Here is a 19,955-nt window from a genome sequence, read left to right on the forward strand (position 1 = left end):
GTACTTAATTTGTTCTGAAGGTCCATTCTTAACCTGAAACTGTTCTTAACCTGAAGCACCACTTTAGCTAATGGGGCCTCCCGCTGCCGCCGCGCCACTGGAGCACGATTTCTGTTCTCATCCTGAAGCAAAGTTCTTAACCCGAGGTACTATTTCTGGGTTAGCGGAGTCTGTAACCTGAAGCGTATGTAACCTGAAGAGTATGTAACCCGAGGTACCACTGTATATCTAAACATTATTGTATACCTATATAAGAATCCTGGTTCAACCAAAGCAAGAATAATGCATTTATATTTAAATGTTCAATCTCCTAAACTCTGTGTGTTCTCCTTAGAGATGGTGATGGTGACAATTAACATTTTTATGCCACATAACAGTATATGGGTATTCTGGTTCTTCTTTAATCCTCACCACAACCTTATGAGGTAAGTTAGACTGAGTGACAGTAACTGCCTCAGGATCAGCCAGTTAAGTTTCATTAGGAATCTCACCCTGAGTATCCCTGCTCCTAGTCTGATGCTCTAACCCTCACACCACACTGACTATTTTCAACACTACATAATTAATTCCAGATTTATAGGTAGTGAAGCTCTATCTGAGACAAAACAGGCTAATGTCAAATCATATATGCATGTATATATTAAAAATGAGAAAAATGCAGTATTTGCTCATAACGTATCCTCAACCATGGGCAAATTACCAGCTTTTCACTTTGAAGCAGCCTCATTATTGGAAACTGCCATAACGTTTATTGATCATTTACTCAGGTGATTTATAACCCACTCTTCATAAAATAACTCCCACAGTTGAGTACAACACAGAAATGTATACTATTGTGTGTATAAAAATAACTGTAGTGAAATATAGTTTGCAGTATAAACTCTGTCACAACTACTCCTCCTCTAAAAATTATTACTTTAACATTTTCTTTTGAAAAATATTTATTTTCAGATATTTTCAGAAATTCTCAAGGGGTGATTACTATCATCACTCCTGACCACTCCTGGTTGAAGCTGATGGGAGTTGGAGCCCAACAACACCTGATGGGTCACAGGTTTCCCACCACTGGTCTACAGTGAGGGGGAACAACATGGCCAAGAGAGCGTGCATGTCAGGATTACAATTGTAATCAAACATGATTCCAATATTTTATTTATTAAATTTACACCCCTTTCTTCCTCTCAAAGAAGACCAACAAGAGATAAAATGATTAAAACATCTTAATTCCAATACAGATGCAGCTTGGGAAAGGTCTCCACTTGAAATAATGGTCAAAAGAGGAAGGTCTTCAGTAGGTTCTGAAAAGACAGCCAAGATGGTGCCTGTCTGATATACAAGAGCAGGAAATTCTGAGGGGCAGGTGTCACAACACTGAAGGCCTGATTCCTACATTGTGCAGAATGGACTTCCTGGTGAGAAAGTATCTGCAGGAGGTCTTTCACCTGCAGAACATAGTGATAGATTGCATATATAAGGGGTAAGGTTATCTTTCAGGTATTCTGGACACATGCTGTACAGAGATGTACACACCAAAACCAGCACCATGAACAGACAGCTTTCCGGGACATGTGGCCAACATGACTAAACCACTTCTGGCGCAACGGGACACCTTGACGAGTGCCAGAGCGCACGGAAACGCCATTTACCTTCCCACTGCAGTGGTACCTATTTATCTACTTGCACTGCTGTGCTTTCGAACTGCTAGGTTGGCAGGAGCTGAGAAAGAGCAAAGGGAGCTCACCCCGTCACGCGCATTCGAACAGCCGACCTTCTGATCAGTAGGGGTAATGTGTTGGCAATATCCCTACCCCACTGAGCAATTGACCTGACATTGCAGCTTCTGGAACAACCTCAAAGGCCTTTCCACCTTAATGGAAAATAATATATGCATTACACAGACATAATGAATTAGGCAGTGCTGAACTGTTTCCACAGCCAGACAGGCTTGGCCCAGAAGCCCACTGTTGAGGCAATGTGAGTTGCTTGCCTTGGGTGACGGAAGCCTTGCCTCTGATGCCCATTCCAAAATCTCCCTGGAAGCTGGTGCTGATGCCAGCATTTCACAGGCAGGAGCATACAATTCAGGTATGAAAGGTGTGGTACCAGCATGATGGGGGCAGAGGGCCGCACGTTCCCATTTCACCTCAAGTGGTGAAACAGGATGCATCACCCCTGCAGTCAAAAGTGTTGTAGCAGCAGCGGTACCGCTACCACCACTACTGGCATTTCAAAGCCACCAGATCTAAACTACTTGGCTGTGGTTCATCACAGGCTAGTTCCAGCACTGAAGATCCAAATGATTTACGCCTATAAGCTAAGGGTTCCTCTCTCTGTTTGCAACTCCTCAGGTTTTCTACAACAAGAGAAGGAAGGCAATTGGTGTTTCTATCAGACACCCAGAATCATCCAGTAACCATCCAATGTTCTGTACTGTAACCATCCAATGTTCATTTGATTTCTTTATATTCAGGTCTCTCCTAGAAAGCTCAGAACAGCTGACATGGAGCAAGCAATAGTCTACCATGCAGGCACCACACCCACATGTCTTCAGCAACAATATATAGTCTTGTTTTTCAAAGAAGGAAAACACTCACACACATATCTGGCACCACAAGCAAGCTGATATACTATGCTGTAGACCATTCTTAAAATGGCTAATGTTCCTTGGGTCTATCAGTGCTACCATCGAGAATTCTCCAAAACAGCTTCCATTTGTTGCAACCCAGGAGCATACATTAAAGAGGAAATGTTGTATAACACCTTGGCAAACTGCCAGGTCCAACAGAATCTTGGAAATGGAACAGAATTTTTGCAGTGATATATTCTGGCTGTTTCCACCTCCACTCCCCAGCCACTCTTGCTGCTGCTGCAAAAGGAAGACTGTCTTAAAAATGCATCTCTCACATCCATAGATCCAAATACCTCTAGCATTGCAAGTCCACACCTCCTGCTGCCTTTTCAGAGGAGATGATGAATGCTTCTTCTTAGGTCTCCAACACACCTTTTGTTTCAGCCACTTGTCACTGTCCCAACCTGTAGATATGCCTGCATACCCATGCTGTGTCTCACAACTATCCCAATTTGGCATTCCGGTGCAGCATTCATTCTCACCAGGGTTCTTTTGAAGCCATAGTTTCCTTATCTGTTCCTGACATGGGCAATGTTTCAATGAATCACAAGCACCTTTGACAAATTTGAAGGAAGCCGCTGCTATAAAGCATTACACCTCACTCAAACATTTATTTAGCTGCTTTTCCCCTAGGTATCCTTGTCTGAACAAAATCTACCATACTCGACATGATTCATAGGCATTAGAAGGAAAAGTATTGTAATCCGGGTCTCTTTTTTTATTTTGCTGTGTGCATTATGCTTATTTCTAAACTGGACACTTAGTCTACCAAGGGCATATTATCCAGTGATGAAGAGACTGCAGAAAACAGCAAAGACCCCTTTTTAATGCCCTGGGCATGGCCCAAGTGGAGCCCACAGGCCCAGCCAGGTCCGCCTCCCATGCCTGCTTGCAATTGGTCAATTGTGTAAGCAGGCAGAATGTACCTCCTGGGCAGCAAAGCTCAGTTGAGGGACATCCTTTGCCGCCCGGGAAGTGACCTGAAGGAGAAGCCTTCACCGCCAGATCACAGCATGTGAGAGGAGTGCTGGCCCACAAAAGCGCCCACCTAAGAGGGTGTGCGGACCTGTCATTAAAAAATGGTGAGTTTTGTAACAATGACAATTGGAACCTGGAAGAAACCTGAGAAGGATCAGATATACCCGAGCAGATGTAGGCCTGAAAAAGATGTACTACAACAGCAGAGATTTGGAGAGGGAAGATTCACAGATAACCTCAACTGCCTTGATGAGAGAGCAGCAATGTAGAGTTTTCCAAATTCACCTAGCAAATTTGACAAGCAACTATACAAATACTTAGCAAAAAGAAAGATGTGAAAACTGGGTATTGTACATTGTGTGTGGAAACTTATTTATTTTTCATAGGAAGCTGGCATCATAAAATGGATAGGACCATGACATCTGAACAGGAACTATCCTGTTCCAATCTTACCTCAGCTATGAACTAAATAGAAGGACTCAAGCAAACCACTCTCTCTCATCCCTAGATCCCCACAAAATCAACTGCTAGTCAACTATCAGTGTGATTGTTAAGGATTGACAAGAAAATACATCAGTCATTTTGAACCTTTGGGAGAGAGGGAGAAAGCTACAAATGCTAAATAAAGGTAAAGGTACCCCTGCCCGTACGGGCCAGTCTTGACAGACTCTAGGGTTGTGCGCCCATCTCACTCAAGAGACCGGGGGCCAGCGCTGTCCGGAGACACTTCCGGGTCACGTGGCCATGAGTACTAATTTTATGACGGCATTTAAAATCTTATCTGGAGTTTTTAAAGCCTTTTAAGTATCTGATCACTATATATTTGGATGAGAAAGAAAGCTCAAAGCCGTTTTCTTTGAGGAGTGTTAAAATCATGAGTCACAGGGAATCACACTACCTTGCCAAGTAACCTATCAAGGACACAAGTTGTCAGCTCCATTCAAGCCAAGCTTCACAAGGCTAATTGACTTACATTGTAAGGATGCATTGCCCTGACAACCTGGGCATATTCTCTACTAGTGTGCCTAGTTCTTTCTTTTATTTAAATACCACTATGTAAGTTCTGTTTTTGTGCATGTGGACAAATCCTAACTGAGAAAGCCTTTAAAGCATCTGTGATCCTTGGGAGACGACAGCTTTCTGCTTCATTAACTACTCATTTTTATCACATTTCCCCTTCTAAAATGAATGGCAATTTTCTCCTCTTTGGCATTATTACTGTGTTTTTAAAATCCCTCTACATAAATTATAGCTTCCTTTTAAGACCAACACTGTGTGAGCTTGCAAGCTGGAAAAGTAACCTCTTTAACAGACAGTAACCTGCCGGGAATGGGCTGGAGAAGCAATCTTGCCCCAATTAGAAGATTCTAATTTACCTGGCTCCAACAATGAGTTGATTCCTATTGGCATCCAGAGCAAGCTGGGAGAAGTCCCGTACACCTGGATAGCTGAAATTTGAGACCCAAGGCTTCAGATCTGCAAAGAAAATGAAAAAGAAGGGGGGACAATGACACTGTTTCATATGCAATAAATGTTCTATAGGACATTCTGCTAATGGATTTCCAACTGAAGCTCTATCAATAGATGGTAAATATATAATCCAGTCATAGTTTTGGCTTTCTTGGAGTGCAAACCAGTGTAAAAATGTGGCAGAATCATGTGACAGAATTGTAGACAACCCTAAAAGAGTAAACAGCAAATCTGGGATAATGACAACTAGGACATTATGGACAAAATTGCGGGCTAGTTGATGACCAAAGACCCTATCCCATCAAAGTGGGTGACTTCTTTTATTTTTACATGTGGTTGGATATGCCAATCAACTGATCAAGTACGAAGCAAGATGGGACTCCTTTACTGTTAATAATTATATAGATGAGGGTGGTATCCAGTGAATGGGCCTTCTCTGTAAACTTCCCCCACCCAAACCCATATTTGGGACACTCTACCTCAAGAGGCATGCCTAACGCCCATTCTACTATGATTCCTGCACCAGGTAAAAATGTTTCTGTTCTCTCAGGCATATGGACAGCTTTATTTATATTGTTTTTACGGTTATTCAGCATGGGCTCTAGTGTGTGCTTTTTATAACTGTTACTGTACTGATACTGTGGATTGTTTAGTGTGTTTTATCAGAGAGAGAGAGAGAGAGAGAGAGAGAGAGAGAGAGAAGAGGGAGAGAAGGAATCACTTTCAGACTTTATTATTATAAAGAGATACACAGGTCTAATAAAAATCAAGAAAGAAATTTTGGAAAAAGCTATTTGTGTATGCAAGGACAAAAAACCAAAAACAAATAAAAACCTGTTCTACTCCAAACATGCAGGAATTTAAATGTCAGAAACTCTAATCATGCAGGGGTCAAAGTCATGTAGAAAGCCTTCATGGGTCTAGAAAGCTCCACATTGCAGATCTTCTCTGGTATTAGGAGGATGAGAAGGCCAGGTGACAACTCCCAAGGGATGGAGCCAGCTAGCATATCCTCACTTTTCCCTTGCCTTATTCTAGTTGCATGACGGCTTTAACACCTGGATACACTTTTCATCTTTTATAAATCAGTACAACATTCACCTAATGGCTCAGCTAGTTAGAGCACCGTGCTGATAATGCCAACATCGCAGGTTTGATCCCCATATGGGACAGCTGCATATTTCTACATGGCAGGTGGGTGGACGAGATGATCCTTGAGATCCCTTCTGACTCTACAATTATATGATTCTATTATCTAAATATATATTGACAGCATTTTTTCTCAGAATAATAGTTTGATACTCTTAGTTGCTGAAAACTGTGTCAAAAGTACAAAATCTGGAGGAAAATGGAGTCCAAGAGGTGCAAATAAGGATATTCCACAATTAAATCTAAAGACTGAATTTGTCAAGCATCAGAAATCCTGCAGCAGCAGCAGCAGCAGAAGTAGCAGAAAGGTATTGCCAGTCCCTACAGAAACACACTATTCCTGAAAGGTATTCAGAATACAATTTCTTCTAACTTTGCCTTTAATCCCTAGAGCAAATGACCTTTCCAAATAATAATGGTTCCCTGTGATTCACTTAGCTCTTTTTCCTCCCATACAAGAGCTATTCCTATAACCCTGTATCTCACCTTCAGATTTCCGAGGACTAACCCCCCAAATCAAGGTACTGCCTTGCACATAATGTATGGGGTGTCCTGCCCTCCTCTAAAGGTCCACTGCTACACGAGCCAAGATATTCAGGACACCTCAGCAAGTTATCCTAGTGCAGCAGAATCTGCCAGGCAGGTTAATAATGTCCCAACACTGCAGAAGGTACAAAAAGAAAAGAAAAGAAAAATGCTGCCTGCTGTATTCTGCTTGCTAATGAACCCCTGTTTTTAGCATAGATCCTTAGCAGCAAGAAATCTGTCTGAACCTAATCTACGGAAATAACATGCTTCAGGTAGGTGAGCTGGATAATGTGAACACTCCCCAGACGCTTGGGCATTTATGTTCTCTGATAGGAGGGTCATTTTACAACAATGAACCCTTTTTACAGATGCTGGTCTGATGCTCTAATTTTCTCTTGTCATTTCTTGCCCACGTGAGTTTTCTCCCTCTCCCTGCCTAACCCATTACGATGTCATGGCAGAAAAGATGAGGTGTGTATTTCCTCTCCCCTCCCCCCCTTTTCATCATTCACAATCCAACTTCACCGAGGTTCTGCCATCATCTCTCGTTTTAAATAAACCCTGACAAAATTACAGGTAAAGAATTGTGGGGTGAAAAATACATGCACTGTAGGTAGCTCAATCCTTCCTATGATCGTTCTGAATGTCAGTCAAGCCTGGGAAATAACAGGCAACTGTCCCGATTTCTATTTACGACCGCAGGTGGCAGAGCATATAGAAAAAGCTTTTCCCGATTATTAAATTAAAGGCTGCAAGACATGCATCTCTGTGGCAAAAATTCAAGCCTTTATAGCCGTATCATTGGGAGATGATTAAACACAGCATGGCTCTCTCAGTTAAGAAGACTCAACTACTAGTCATCAGAATTAATGCTGAATACCGCCATCAAGGCTTCTATTGCCTGCACCTTTCTGTAAGAGGAAGGGGATAAGTTGGGGAGAAAGTAACAGCTGAGGAAAGACTTTGGGATTTTTCCATTCACCATATTAAATCTCATTACCTGGGGTCACAGGCATCCCCGAGGGCACTGCACTGCTTTTATCTTAAAGAGCAAGCCTCAAAACCATATGAAGGTAAGTGCTGGAATAGGCCTGCTCTACATTAGATGAAGTTTATACATATGGACCCAATGAACTCTAGAATTTGCTTACATTTGACCTTTCTTGGAGAGCTGAGCAGTCTCTTTAACTTTGGCTAAAAGCCCTCAGAAACCGGGCCATGTTTACATTTGCAAATGTATCTCTATATAAACACTATGAAAAATTAAAACCAAAACGGCCCAGCCGTGCATCGCTGGAAGCAGGGCAGGAAATCTAAAAATGAACAACTCAGGGCCTATCATCAAGGCTCCCCGTGTGCTTTGACTTTCTAACCCACAATGAGGGGAAAGAGCCATATTTCCCCCCCGCCCTTGCTGTACACTTCTAAGTTTTCTTTTTAATGGTGTTATGGCTTCAAGTAACCACAAAACCAGTGGTGTGATCCAGAATTACAAAATCCCTCTATACCCAGACTGGGATACAGTAGATGTATTAAAACTTTGAACACTTTTAGCTTTGTAGAGAGGGGGGGGGCAAAAGTAGGCCTACTCTGTGAGGCTAAACCAGTGTGTTGTAGTGTCTGGTGCTGTACTAGGACTGGGAAGACCCAGGTTCAAATATTCACTCAGCCATAAAGCATGCAACTAGTCACTCTTTCTCCCAGACTACAATAGGCTGATGTGCCAACTGCAACTCTAAGCAGATAAAAAGCATTGCCCTGAACTCCTTAAAGGAAGGACAGGGCACAAATGCAATAAATAAATACATTTTTCTTTTCTTTTCTTTTCAGGCAGAAGTCTAACACAGCCATCTAGATTCTAGAATGCTATGTCTTTGCATCCTATCAGCTGTCCAACTTGTGTATGTTTGAAGGATTTTTTTAAAAAAGTTACAGCAGAAGTGCCTCTTCAAGAAATCTGGCCCATAACAGAGTTTTCACGCTGACTTAAGCTCAGTGGCGAAGCTGCATGCTCCAACACCGGGGGCGGAGAGCAGGCGGGGGCGTGGCTGGCGCGTGTCCAGGGGGTGTGGCGCATGTCCTGGGGGTGTGACACGCTGCCCGGCGGGCCAGGGCACGTTGCCCAGGGAGGCATGGTGTGTGTCCTGGGGGCGTGGTGCGCTTCCTGCGGGGGAGTGGTGCCCAGCACGATAGGGGTGCACGGCGCGTGTCAGGGGGGCGGCCGCAATGGTACCCCCCTCCCTGATGGTGCCGGGGGCGGTGCAATCCCCCCCCCCCCAGTTCCTCCACCAGTGCTTAAGCTTGAGGTTAAATCCAAAGGGAAGATCTGTTAAGCAAGTTATACTTGGGGGAGTGTGTTATCTTTGTTCTAATGAATCATTTGACTTCTACCCTGAACTTTTGTGAATTAACAAACTGACAGGCACATGGGTTGTTTGGTTTTTTTTAGGAATTGTATACCACTTTGGGTGTGAGGATAAATGTCATAAGCCCATCTTCCCCTGTGCTTGTTCCTAATTTCAAAATTGCAGAGATAAAATGCAAAGCACGCGTGGTCAAGTGCAGTACAAGAGACGAAATGAGAAATCCTACTAGCTGAAATGTGTGTGCTCACTTTGCTTTAAATTGTCTTGCCAACTAGAATAGGTGATGGCCAATTCACAAGGCCAATAGGCGTTTCTCAACAAGTGGTGTGTGCATGCACTGTTAAGCCTTGCCACGGGATGGAAGTGGTTAAGCAATCAAGTTGCCTGAGTAATTAAGCAATCGGATCAACTGTTCCACCACTCAGGTATTACGTACATTTGTGATCCCAGAGTTTGCTTCATATGAATTTGGCCCATATGCCAGTTGTTTTCTGGAGCATCTTGGTGTTTGTTTGGGTTTTAGCAGAACAAGATTAAGGAAACAATTGACTGGGCTGCTCTTGGCTTTTGAGGGCTAACTGGCCTGGAAAAGAAGAAGAATGAAGAGTGCTTCTGGCAAGTGCATTACTCGCATCCACAGCCAGTGGATGAGCAGCAATCTGCATTTCCAAATCCTCAGCAGTCCAGCATTTAAGACAGGAGTCCTTTAGGAATCATATACTAATCCTGGGAGTAGGTTCCAAGTACATCCTGTTCTGCTCTAGAAGAGTTGAGCGTTCTTGAAACAGCAATTAAATTTTGTCCTTCAGACTCATTTTCATAATCTGTGTTCTTTGCTGAACTTTACAACATGATGTAGTCATGAGACTCACCATATGCAGAGTGCTTTTCTTGCAACACTGAGCAGGAGCAGGTAAGGTGACTTAACCTCCACTTTATCCTTTTTACCCTTTGCCTATCTAAAAATTCCCTCAGACTGTCATTCCAGGAAATCTTCCAAGCTAGACATTGGAAGTTCACTCTCCCTGTACCTCAAATAAAACACCTTGCCAGCAAGTAGACTAAGCCCTTTTTCTTAGTCATTCACGTACACACCCCAATCTCTTATGTGCTCACCCACAGATATTTGGAGCTCGGATGGTAAATAAAGTTCAGGTGGAGATCAGAGGTAAAAAATAAACTAAATCTCAACTGGCAATAAAGTGCAGGCAGTTCATGTGACAGCAGAGTTGTTTATTTACATACCCCAAATTGAGAGCCTACCCTTCCCTCGCTTCAGAGCTTCATCAAGGGCAAAAAGTGTGAAAAGTATTGTTGAAAGCAAAAATGTTTTTAGTCTGAGTTTTGTGAGATTTTAAGCATTCTTTGACTGAAAGGTGGGTTTTAAATGAGGAGAAAGAAGATAAGCCTCAAATAGTTTCAGATATTTAGAAATTCCTAGTGAAGGGCTTCAATTCTGCAAGGATGCCAGGATGATGATCCCAGAGCACAGGAATGGCAAAGCACTTATTTCTTCCACCCAACACCTAATGGGGGGAAGAGAGAAGTCTGCATTTTGCAGGCATTGACTGTGCAAGGAAGTTCTCCTCCACACAGTGGATGCCTACAAAATGCACCCAGAGCAAGGGTTCCCTGACGGACAGTGGGAGCAGACCTTGTTCCTATGAAGCCCTATCTGCACCCACCCCACCCTGGTATCAGCTGCAGAGGAGATGGATGTGGTTTGTGAGAAATGGCTTCACGAGCCAAATTGGAATTCCTTGTGAGCCAAGTTTGGCCTGCAAGACTGGAAGTTTTCAACCCCAGATGGAGAAGGTGCTTGGGCTAGATGGACCAATAGTATTTATACCAATGGTATAAATGCAGCTTCCTATGGTTCCTATAGGGTTGAAACAGGGATTTAATGCTGCATATCTGAGTAAACATGCTTATGATCATAATGTAAATCTACAACACTCACGTGATTTCAATGTCTTGTCATGGTTTTTGTATTGTGAAGTCAGAGGGAACTGGTGTGTTTCAGGGAAAGAATGAATGGAAATGAGTTTGTAAGTAGGAGCTTCCTTCCTTCTTTCTTTCTCTCTCTCTCTCTCTCTCTCTCTCTCTCTCTCTCTCTCTCTCTCTCTTCCTTAGGTTCTCTCCTCTTTCACAGAACACAAGAAGCTGCTTTACTCAACAGAAAGTGTGTTTAGGATTGCGGCCTACAATGTTTACATTTTCTGTAAAAGGAAAGCTAGCCCTCAGTAAGTGTTCATATGGCATGTCAGCACTGAAAGCGTGTAATCTATGAGCTGTCAACAGATGCTGTAATCCCCCCTGCTGGAGACGGTGCTGAAAGGCGTAATGAAAATAATAAAAACACCTTGAAAGGCATACCACAGAAAGTCAAAAGAAAAGCATCCCCGAGGATACACATCAGCAGCACCTCCAGAAAACCGCCAGCACCTCCGGCAACCCCTTTAATTAGCCTTCAGGCTAGAGATTTATATCGGAGAACATTGTCATAAAATAAAGCTGATTCAACAATAAACACTTTGGTAATAAAGCAAAACATATTATACTGCTGGGCGCCTGCCAGACCCAGTGGGCAAAAATAAATCCTTGCAATGCCCCCCAAACTACAACTGTAGTCTTTGGAGTCACAAGCTCCTTTTGCAACTCTCTTTGTGCATTTCCCACAGAATTTAGCCGTCTTTTTTTTAAAGTGCCTATATTCTATTCCTGCAGACTGACAGCGTCTGTGTATTCATAGAACTGTGAAACTAATTTTCCTCCCTGGTGTTCTAAATAGCTCTGAGCTAAATTCCAGTTTGCCCACTTGCTTCTAAGGTTCACAACATTACCAGCATAGGCTTTAGCTGCTGCTGCTGCTGCTGCTGTTGCTGTTATTTATATTTATTTAAGGATATTTATACCACCCTTCATCATCCATTTCAGGGCAGTTCACATTATTATAGTAGCAGTAGTAATAATAGTAATATATTTACAGAATAAACTATGAAGCAAGTAAAAACACCACCGCAATATGAAAACAGCAGGAGACAGAATTGACATAAGTACTGAAAATGTTTTTTAAAGCCTTGGGAGAATAGAAAAAGTCTTTACCGGGCCCCTTAAAGAAATAACAAGGAAAGCCGCAGGCAAGCTTCCCTGGAAAGCGAGTTCTGAAGGCAGGATGCTACATTGGGGGGGGGATCTCCCCCTGGTCCCCCCTGGTTTGTGTGAGTGCATCACCAGATACAGCATCACCAATTACATGAATATGATGTACCGTATTTTTCGCTCTATAACACGCACCCGACCATAACACACACGTAGTTTTTAGAGGAGGAAAGTCCGTAGGCATGCCACCCGTAGGCATTCCCTCCATAACACGCACAGACATTTCCCCTTACTTTTTAGGAGGAAAAAAGTGAGTGTTATGGTGCAAAAAATACGGTATAGGCAGATTTAGAAGTGGTACTGGGCTCCCAAGCCAGCTAGGACATTTTAGGGAAGCAACAGAACCTTGAAAACAGTCCTGCAGCCATGGGCAAGATGATCCCAGCAGGTAGTCCCAGGTTCTAACATATTTTCTGTTCCCTCATCACGGACATCCCTTTGCACTCAGACTGCAGCCTACGTTCAAGGTTTCTAAAGAAAGTGCTAATGAATTCCAGCTTACTGGTCTAGGATGGGGTGGAGCTGCCATAAACACATGCTCATCCAATCGTCCAACAGGTATGGGGTTGTCAAACTTTTGTGGCCTATGGGCACATTTGTAAACTGGAGAAACTGTTGCAGCACACACTTAAACCCTAACCAAGCACTCATCACAACCTATGCTATTGGCTTGAACAGAATTCTTCTTTCAAGCCTAATGTCATCAGGGGAGGGTATATTCTGGGAACCAGTGAAAGTCACTAGGGCACACTGGCAATTCCTAGCTCAAGGGAACAGCTGAGATTCAGATGTATCTATTCCATATACGATGCCCTATAAATTGGGCCACACTAATCAGGAAAGGTAGAAAAAGGAAGGAAGAGGGAAAGGGTTGGAATCATTATGTGCCAAACCTGACTGCAGAATTCCGTTCTTCCAGACCAGCAAATTTCTGTTTATTCCAGTCCTACTCCCACATCCAACAAATCCCAACAGTTCTAGTAGGTTATCCCCAACTAAATCACAGAGTGATCCACTGAAAGCAGTATACATGGCTAACTTAGATCCATGATTTCAATGGGTCTACTTGGATAATGATTTAGTCAGAGACTACCCATTTACTTCCTTGGCATTATCACTCCCCTTATGGGTATTTTTAGTTCTGGAAAGACTGGGAAAGGACATGGAGAAAGGGCAAGCTAGTATTTTACAGGCTATGGAAGATATGCACAAATTGCTTCTTTTATTACTGTTTCTATTCGCTTGCTTTGACATTTCACAATGGCAGATATTTGTGTAACTTGTTCAGTTTTGCAACTTCCACCTAATGTGGTATCCTATCTCAACTAATGGGGCCAGATTCAACTAACAGGTCTTGCTAGCAGCAGCCTACACAAGTTCGCCAGCTAGTACAATGGGGCTTCCTCCCCTTCTCCCTCTGCCCCTCCAAATTGGCTTGTGGGGAGGAGTTAGGAAAAACCCCAGAACAAAATGAGGGGAGAGGTGGAGACAGATCATTCCTCAGACAAGCAAAAATGTTTGCGCTGTAGGAGCCATCCCTTAGTGTTAGGCTAAATTCCTCCTATACACTTCTAGGTTTTTAACATTGAAATGTACACATTCTCAGTGCTCCATATACAACATTCACAATACTTCAGACAAAGATTTTACAGCTCCATTTTATAGCCACATTCCTCATCCACTGCCAAAGCCTTTAACTTTAATCTTATACATATCTACTAAAAACATCTGAGTTCCATGGGGCTTACTGTTAGGTAACTGAATATTCGATTGCTACATTCTTATTGTTTAACCCAGGAGCTATTGTTAATTCAGGAATGTTTCATAGCCTGAGGGTAACATTGGGGGCAACCTTTCAGATGTTGCAATGCAAGTGGTAGGCAGGGCCTCAGCAAAGGTGATGTGGCCAGACACAAAAAGTGGGCAGAGTAATATGTGCAACTCTTAGGAGGCTGCATTCCAGCCATGCAAAAATTTGAGGTTTGCTGATAGGGGAAGGTGCCAGAGGCAGTGCCAGAGCAGGTGATGTCGAATTTGGGATATCCAGTGTCACTTGGGCTGAGCACTCCTCTGACAGCCTACTATATCCCACCATGGGATCCAGGTCCCCTCCCAGCTCACTGGGTCTCTCAGACACTTCTTGGGGTCCCAACATCATTCCCCATCCCACTAACACTCTCCCCAGTTTCATCTAAGTCCAACTCCCCAATTTCCTGCCATTCACCTCAATCATCTGATCAACCTCCTACAGCATTTCCACAAGACTCCTAACAATCACAGGTAAGTATGAATTATAACCAGAGACAAGTCACTGGTACAACTATACTCAATACTTTCTACTCTGATTCTCAGGGACAACCCCCACCCCCGGGGACAAGCCTGAAATGTTATGCATACAAAATAGGTATTTTATAGATCTATTTAAATACTTTTGTGAAATGCAGGCTCGTGATCAGGATCGAAGAAGATGCACATCTGACCGCACACAAATTTAAGCTGATTTAAAAAATCTAAATCCTAGGTACACACCAGGAAATATGCATACTCTATATATGTACGAGTGTGTGCACACACATATATCATACAAAGTATTTTTTCCCATGTGTTCAATAGGGAATGATGCATCATGAACCAAATCACTAAGGATTATAATGCTAACATTTCTGCTGATGTAAATACAGACTTAAATAGCACAGGCATTCTCAGCTCTGGACACCATTCCTACTTATGCATATGCCCTCTCTTTCTCACCGATAGCCTGCTTACTCGCACACATAGTCTTCCTTGACATTAGCACTCTTTCTTCTCCGTTTCTGGATGCTTCTGTTTTGCCTCCTGTGATTCCCCATCCCCTACCCCTTAGCTGGAGGTGGCTCTTATTCTGCCTTGGCTCTGTGAAATGATCTCTTTCACTCCTCCTATGAGAGACACTGAATCACTTCCCCTCTTTAATTCACACCGTAAAATCTTCCTTTTCTTTCCAGCTCGTGAGCGACTCTGTGTATGTGAAGCATTTTGTGAATGAAGGGCACTTTTCCCAGATCTGTCTTTTATTCCAGAGGTCTTTCTGGCTCACCACACTGATTTATTTTTATTAGTTCTCATCATGGTTTATGCTAAGTGTCTAAAAACTCCAAAGACAGACAAATAGAAAAGAAATACTGTTGCTGTAGTTGTAAAGTGTGCTGATTTTTACTCTGAAATACTTGCTTTTAAAGAAAAAGAAAAAGAAATTTAAAGGGGGGGGACACACAGCTTTCCTAAAATAGCAAATATATATGGCTTTATTAGTGGCATTATCCAAACAAACAAACCCTACAGAACAGGAAATTGTCAGCATCGGTTTCTCTCATTTCATTTTCACATTTTCACATTCAATGGGATTTCATTAATGGGCAAGAAATCCATAACGGAAAGCCCATGGGTCTCTTTGAAACAACCCGCAACACTGCCAGGCATGTGCGCAATGCAGCAGCTGATGGTCGGTTTATTTTTAGCCAAAATCCATGCTCTAATAGCGTTTCCAGATTGGTAAAAGGAAAAGGTTAACCAGCAAGGCTGTGCCGTCTGATGTAGACCCACAGAAAAGGCAATATTCTGACCAAACAGCCCACAGGCATCCTTTCCCCCTGCTGCTGTCCATTAAGGGGGGGGTCCATGGAAGTTCCTGACTGCTGCAGTGCAGCTGCCCTGGGAACTGTTTGTACATAGGAACCCAAATCTCTAGCCTCTGTGAAACTGCTTGTGACTAGGCCCCCTATCATCATCTTCTCCTCTTCTTGATCTGAATGTGCCAGGAAACTCCAATGCTATCATATTCCATGCGTAACATGAAATACTTAGAAAACTACTTAGAAAAGGTTCACTAACCTTAAAATTGAGCAGTCCCTACTGGCAGGCTTACACAACAAAATGGGCAAGAAAAAAACAGGACAGAGGAGGCAAACCATGCAGGGCTCCCTTCATCCTCTTAAAAGCTCCAAGGGAATGGGAAGGGCCTTTTAGCCTAGCCTTTAACCAACTAAGCAAGTACCTAACGTACTAAAATCAATATTTATTTTCAAGATGTATTCGTTCTTTTTAAATATTGATAGCTTATAGGTAAAGGTAAAGGTACCCCTGCCCGTACGGGCCAGTCTTGACAGACTCTGGGGTTGTGCGCCCATCTCACTTAAGAGGCCGGGGGCCAGCGCTGTCCGGAGACACTTCCGGGTCACGTGGCCAGTGTGACAAAGCTGCAGCTGGCGAGCCAGAGCCACACACGGAAACGCCGTTTACCTTCCCGCCAGTAAGCGGTCCCTATTTATCTACTTGCACCTGGGAGTGCTTTCAAACTGCTAGGTTGGCAGGCGCTGGGACTGAACAACGGGAGCTCACCCCGCCGCGGGGATTCGAACCACCGACCTTTTGATCGGCAAGCCCTAGGCGCTGAGGCTTTTACCCACAGCGCCACCCGCGTCCCTTTTGATAGCTTATACATCACTGCTAAAAGCAGTCCAAGGGGAGGTTACAATCAGAATACATTGTTAACTATCAGAACTAAAACACCAATTGCAGAATAAACCACTCACCATAATTATGGGCAAAGCTGGACAAAGGTGTCCTGCATGTTTGGAACAGGATACCACTTTTAATCGTTTATGGGCAAGGCTCGTATTCATACCATAGCATCTAAAGCAGGTGTGGCTTCAAACGTTACTGAACTACAACTCCCATAAGCCCCAAGAAGCATGGCCAATGGTTGTGGTTCAAGAATGTCTGCAGGGGCAACGGTTCCCCACAGCTGAGCTAAAGAAAAGAAAAGAATCAGGACCTCTTAAGCAACACACACTGTCTTCCTTCAGTCCCTTCAAAATTAAAATAGTCACTTGATGCAGAAAGGAACAAGCAAAAACCTGCTACTGTTTATAATATAGCAACCAAATTAACCTAACATGATGCTATTCCTGAGTCAGATACAGTGGTACCTCCGGTTACATGCGTTTCAGGGTACAGACGCTTCAGGTTACAGACTCTGCTAACCCAGAAATAGTACCTCGGGTTAAGTGCTTTGCTTCAGGATGAGAACAGAAATTGTGCTCCGGCGGGATGGCGGCAGCAGGAGGCCCCATTAGCTAAAGTGGTGCTTCAGCTTAAGAACAGTTTCAGGTTAAGAACGGACCTCCGGAATGAATTAAGTACTTAAGCCGAGGTACCACTGTCTCCCTGAAAAATCACAACATTTGAGCTTGTTTCAAGCACAAAATCAGAGCATTCTTTCAGGCTACTGGCATTTGCAAACTACAATAGGACAAGCTTCTAAGTAGTGACTCGCCCAGTTGTTTATGGTGAGTGATGGTCACCTCATGGGAACCAGATAAAGAAGATTACAGTGCTTCCCTCCCTTCTCCCTGTGTCTGTGAGGAAAATCCCAGAGGTAAGTCTCACTTCAATGGAGCTTATATAAGCAAGCACAGGCTTGCAGCCTTAGTCCACTAATGACTAATAGAGGAATATGTGCCTTAGGTTAAAAAAACAAACAGAAAGTTTAATACTTATCTGGAAATCTGCCATATCACATTGATCAATCACTTCTCTTGATTGGCACCTGCTCCCCTTCTAAATAAACCTTGCTCAGAGAACATACCAGTTATATCTTTCCTACCTCTCTTAAAAGGAAGATTTCCTCTCAAGTTGTTAAATAACAAAGGAGGCTAAAAGGGAAATTCCAAGAGGGAATTCAATTAACAAATTCTAAATAAAATTAACATGCTCTCTGAGAAGCTGACAATCTAGCAAGTTAATTATTGCTGGGCGCAGTAACCGACACATAGGAATGCCCACAGCACTTCTAAGCAGTTAAGTAGTTTGTGAAGACAGAAAAAGATACGCATTCATTAAAAGCAACTGATTAACCCCCAGGAGGGGGGGAACGACAGAAGTTTTATTTTACACTGCTCACAGTTTTATAAGCAAAAGCCTTCTCACAAACTTTTTACATTTGATTACTTATGCTAAGGCCCCTGTTCAAACACCCCTAAGCACAGAATGGCTGGTGCATTCCAGTGCTGTGTTTTGTGTTATGCTAACACCTAGAGTTCATACAAAACTTTGAAGAAGAGCTATATTGCACATGCAAAAAGTTCCAAGCTGTAACCCTGGAATCTTGAAGGAGGGCCAGCCGCCACCAATCAATGCAGATAATGCAGTTCTGACCTAGATACACCTACCGACTGACTCCATGGTAGACAGCATCTTATGCTCCTCTAGCTACAGAGCCTTCTTGCTTCTTCAAAAGAAGCCAGCCCTGCTCCCTCTCTGCAATGGCCTTCCACCAGCTTGCAAATACATTTCTTTTTTAAATGGGTCTGCCAAACAGTTGATGCTTCAGCTCCTTGGGTGTTTTTTTGTTTTGTTTTTTTGTTTAGTTTTTGCTGCCGTCACCTGATTCCTCATCTTTTATCTTTTATTTTTAACTGTTGTTGAGAGCTGCCTTGAGCATTTTAATAGAAAGGCAAGGTGTTGATGCTTTAAATAAATAAAGTATACAAGGGCTACATTTGCAGATCACAGCAAGCCGCAGATAATGGTTTGCTGTAGAAACAACAAACCTTGGGTTACCATTACATCTAACCTGGGAATTGTGTCTAGCTTTGCCCCATATGAACCATGATCTGAAGGCCATATTTGTTCTTGACTTTGTCATTATGGCTTGTTTCAGCAAAACAAACCATGCCAAAATAAACAAAGTCAAGAACCCTCAGTTTGGCTATAACACTAAGCCAAGATTGGTTGCTCCCACTCACTTGCCAACTGTGCTTTCAAAGAAAAACCATTAAGCAAAGCTTATCGTGGAGTCTAAAGTAGCCAGTATGAATGGTCTTAGCATAACAGGTCTAAAGCAGAGCCATGGGGAAGTTATCCTTTGCTTGCTGGTCTGGCACCACAAGTCACACTTTAAGAAACAATAAGAAGGACTAAAGTACGTAACCAATTTTGTTCTCGTGACCTTGGGGGCTTCAGGTGGAGATTTAGCCTATACGCCACCCATAACGCTCTGCCTAAAATTAAGGCTCGTATGAACTATCCAAATGTAGCAAGATAAACTGAATTTCTCTTGTTCAACCGATGGATTCTCTTTTGCGCTGCCCAGAGTGCTGGGGCTCAACATCCTGGGTGTGTCTGAGGCTCTGTTCTCCAAAACTAGCAACGGTGTGGTGGTTGATTGGTATCTAAGCCACAGTGAAGCAGTGCCATGTGGATCACTTCCAACATCGTCTGGATTTCAAGCAGCAGCAACTACTGCACAAGTCTCTCTATGTGTGTTCAATGGGATCAAATGGAATTTCCTACCACAAGCTCCTAGCACTGCACAACACCACACAGAGTCTACATCATACTTTTCCCATGGCTGATCATTTGGAACTGTAGCCAGAAAACAAAGGAAGCTAGAGGTATGCAGCAGCTCATAGGTACAATTTAGCTGTGGCTGTCTAGATCGTAATATAAACGGTTCCTCTAGCAACAGCCTTTGGCTTTGTACAAACTGCTTCTATTGGTTTGTTTATGTACCTATTTCAAACATTTTTTTCCAGCCTCTCCAGAACCCCAAGGCAACTCATAAACAATTTAGAAACGTACAAAACTCTGAACAGTAATAATAATAAAACATAAAATAGAGCAGCAAAAGAAAA

The 19,955-nt window shown here is 43.0% G+C and overlaps 1 protein-coding gene across 12 annotated transcripts in view; it reads right to left on the bottom strand.

Annotated features, from left to right (window-relative positions):
- SEMA5B (semaphorin 5B) overlaps positions 1-19,955 on the bottom strand; it is a 354,034-nt gene that overhangs the window by 134,170 nt on the left and 199,909 nt on the right. For all 12 annotated transcript variants that reach the window (XM_053403821.1, XM_053403874.1, XM_053403856.1 and 9 more), the window contains one exon: positions 4,984-5,083. In XM_053403821.1, coding sequence (XP_053259796.1) covers positions 4,984-5,083 — 100 coding nt within the window. The remainder of the gene's footprint in view (positions 1-4,983; positions 5,084-19,955) is intronic.

This window comes from Podarcis raffonei, chromosome 1 (assembly GCF_027172205.1).
Source record: "Podarcis raffonei isolate rPodRaf1 chromosome 1, rPodRaf1.pri, whole genome shotgun sequence".
NCBI lineage: Eukaryota > Metazoa > Chordata > Lepidosauria > Squamata > Lacertidae > Podarcis > Podarcis raffonei.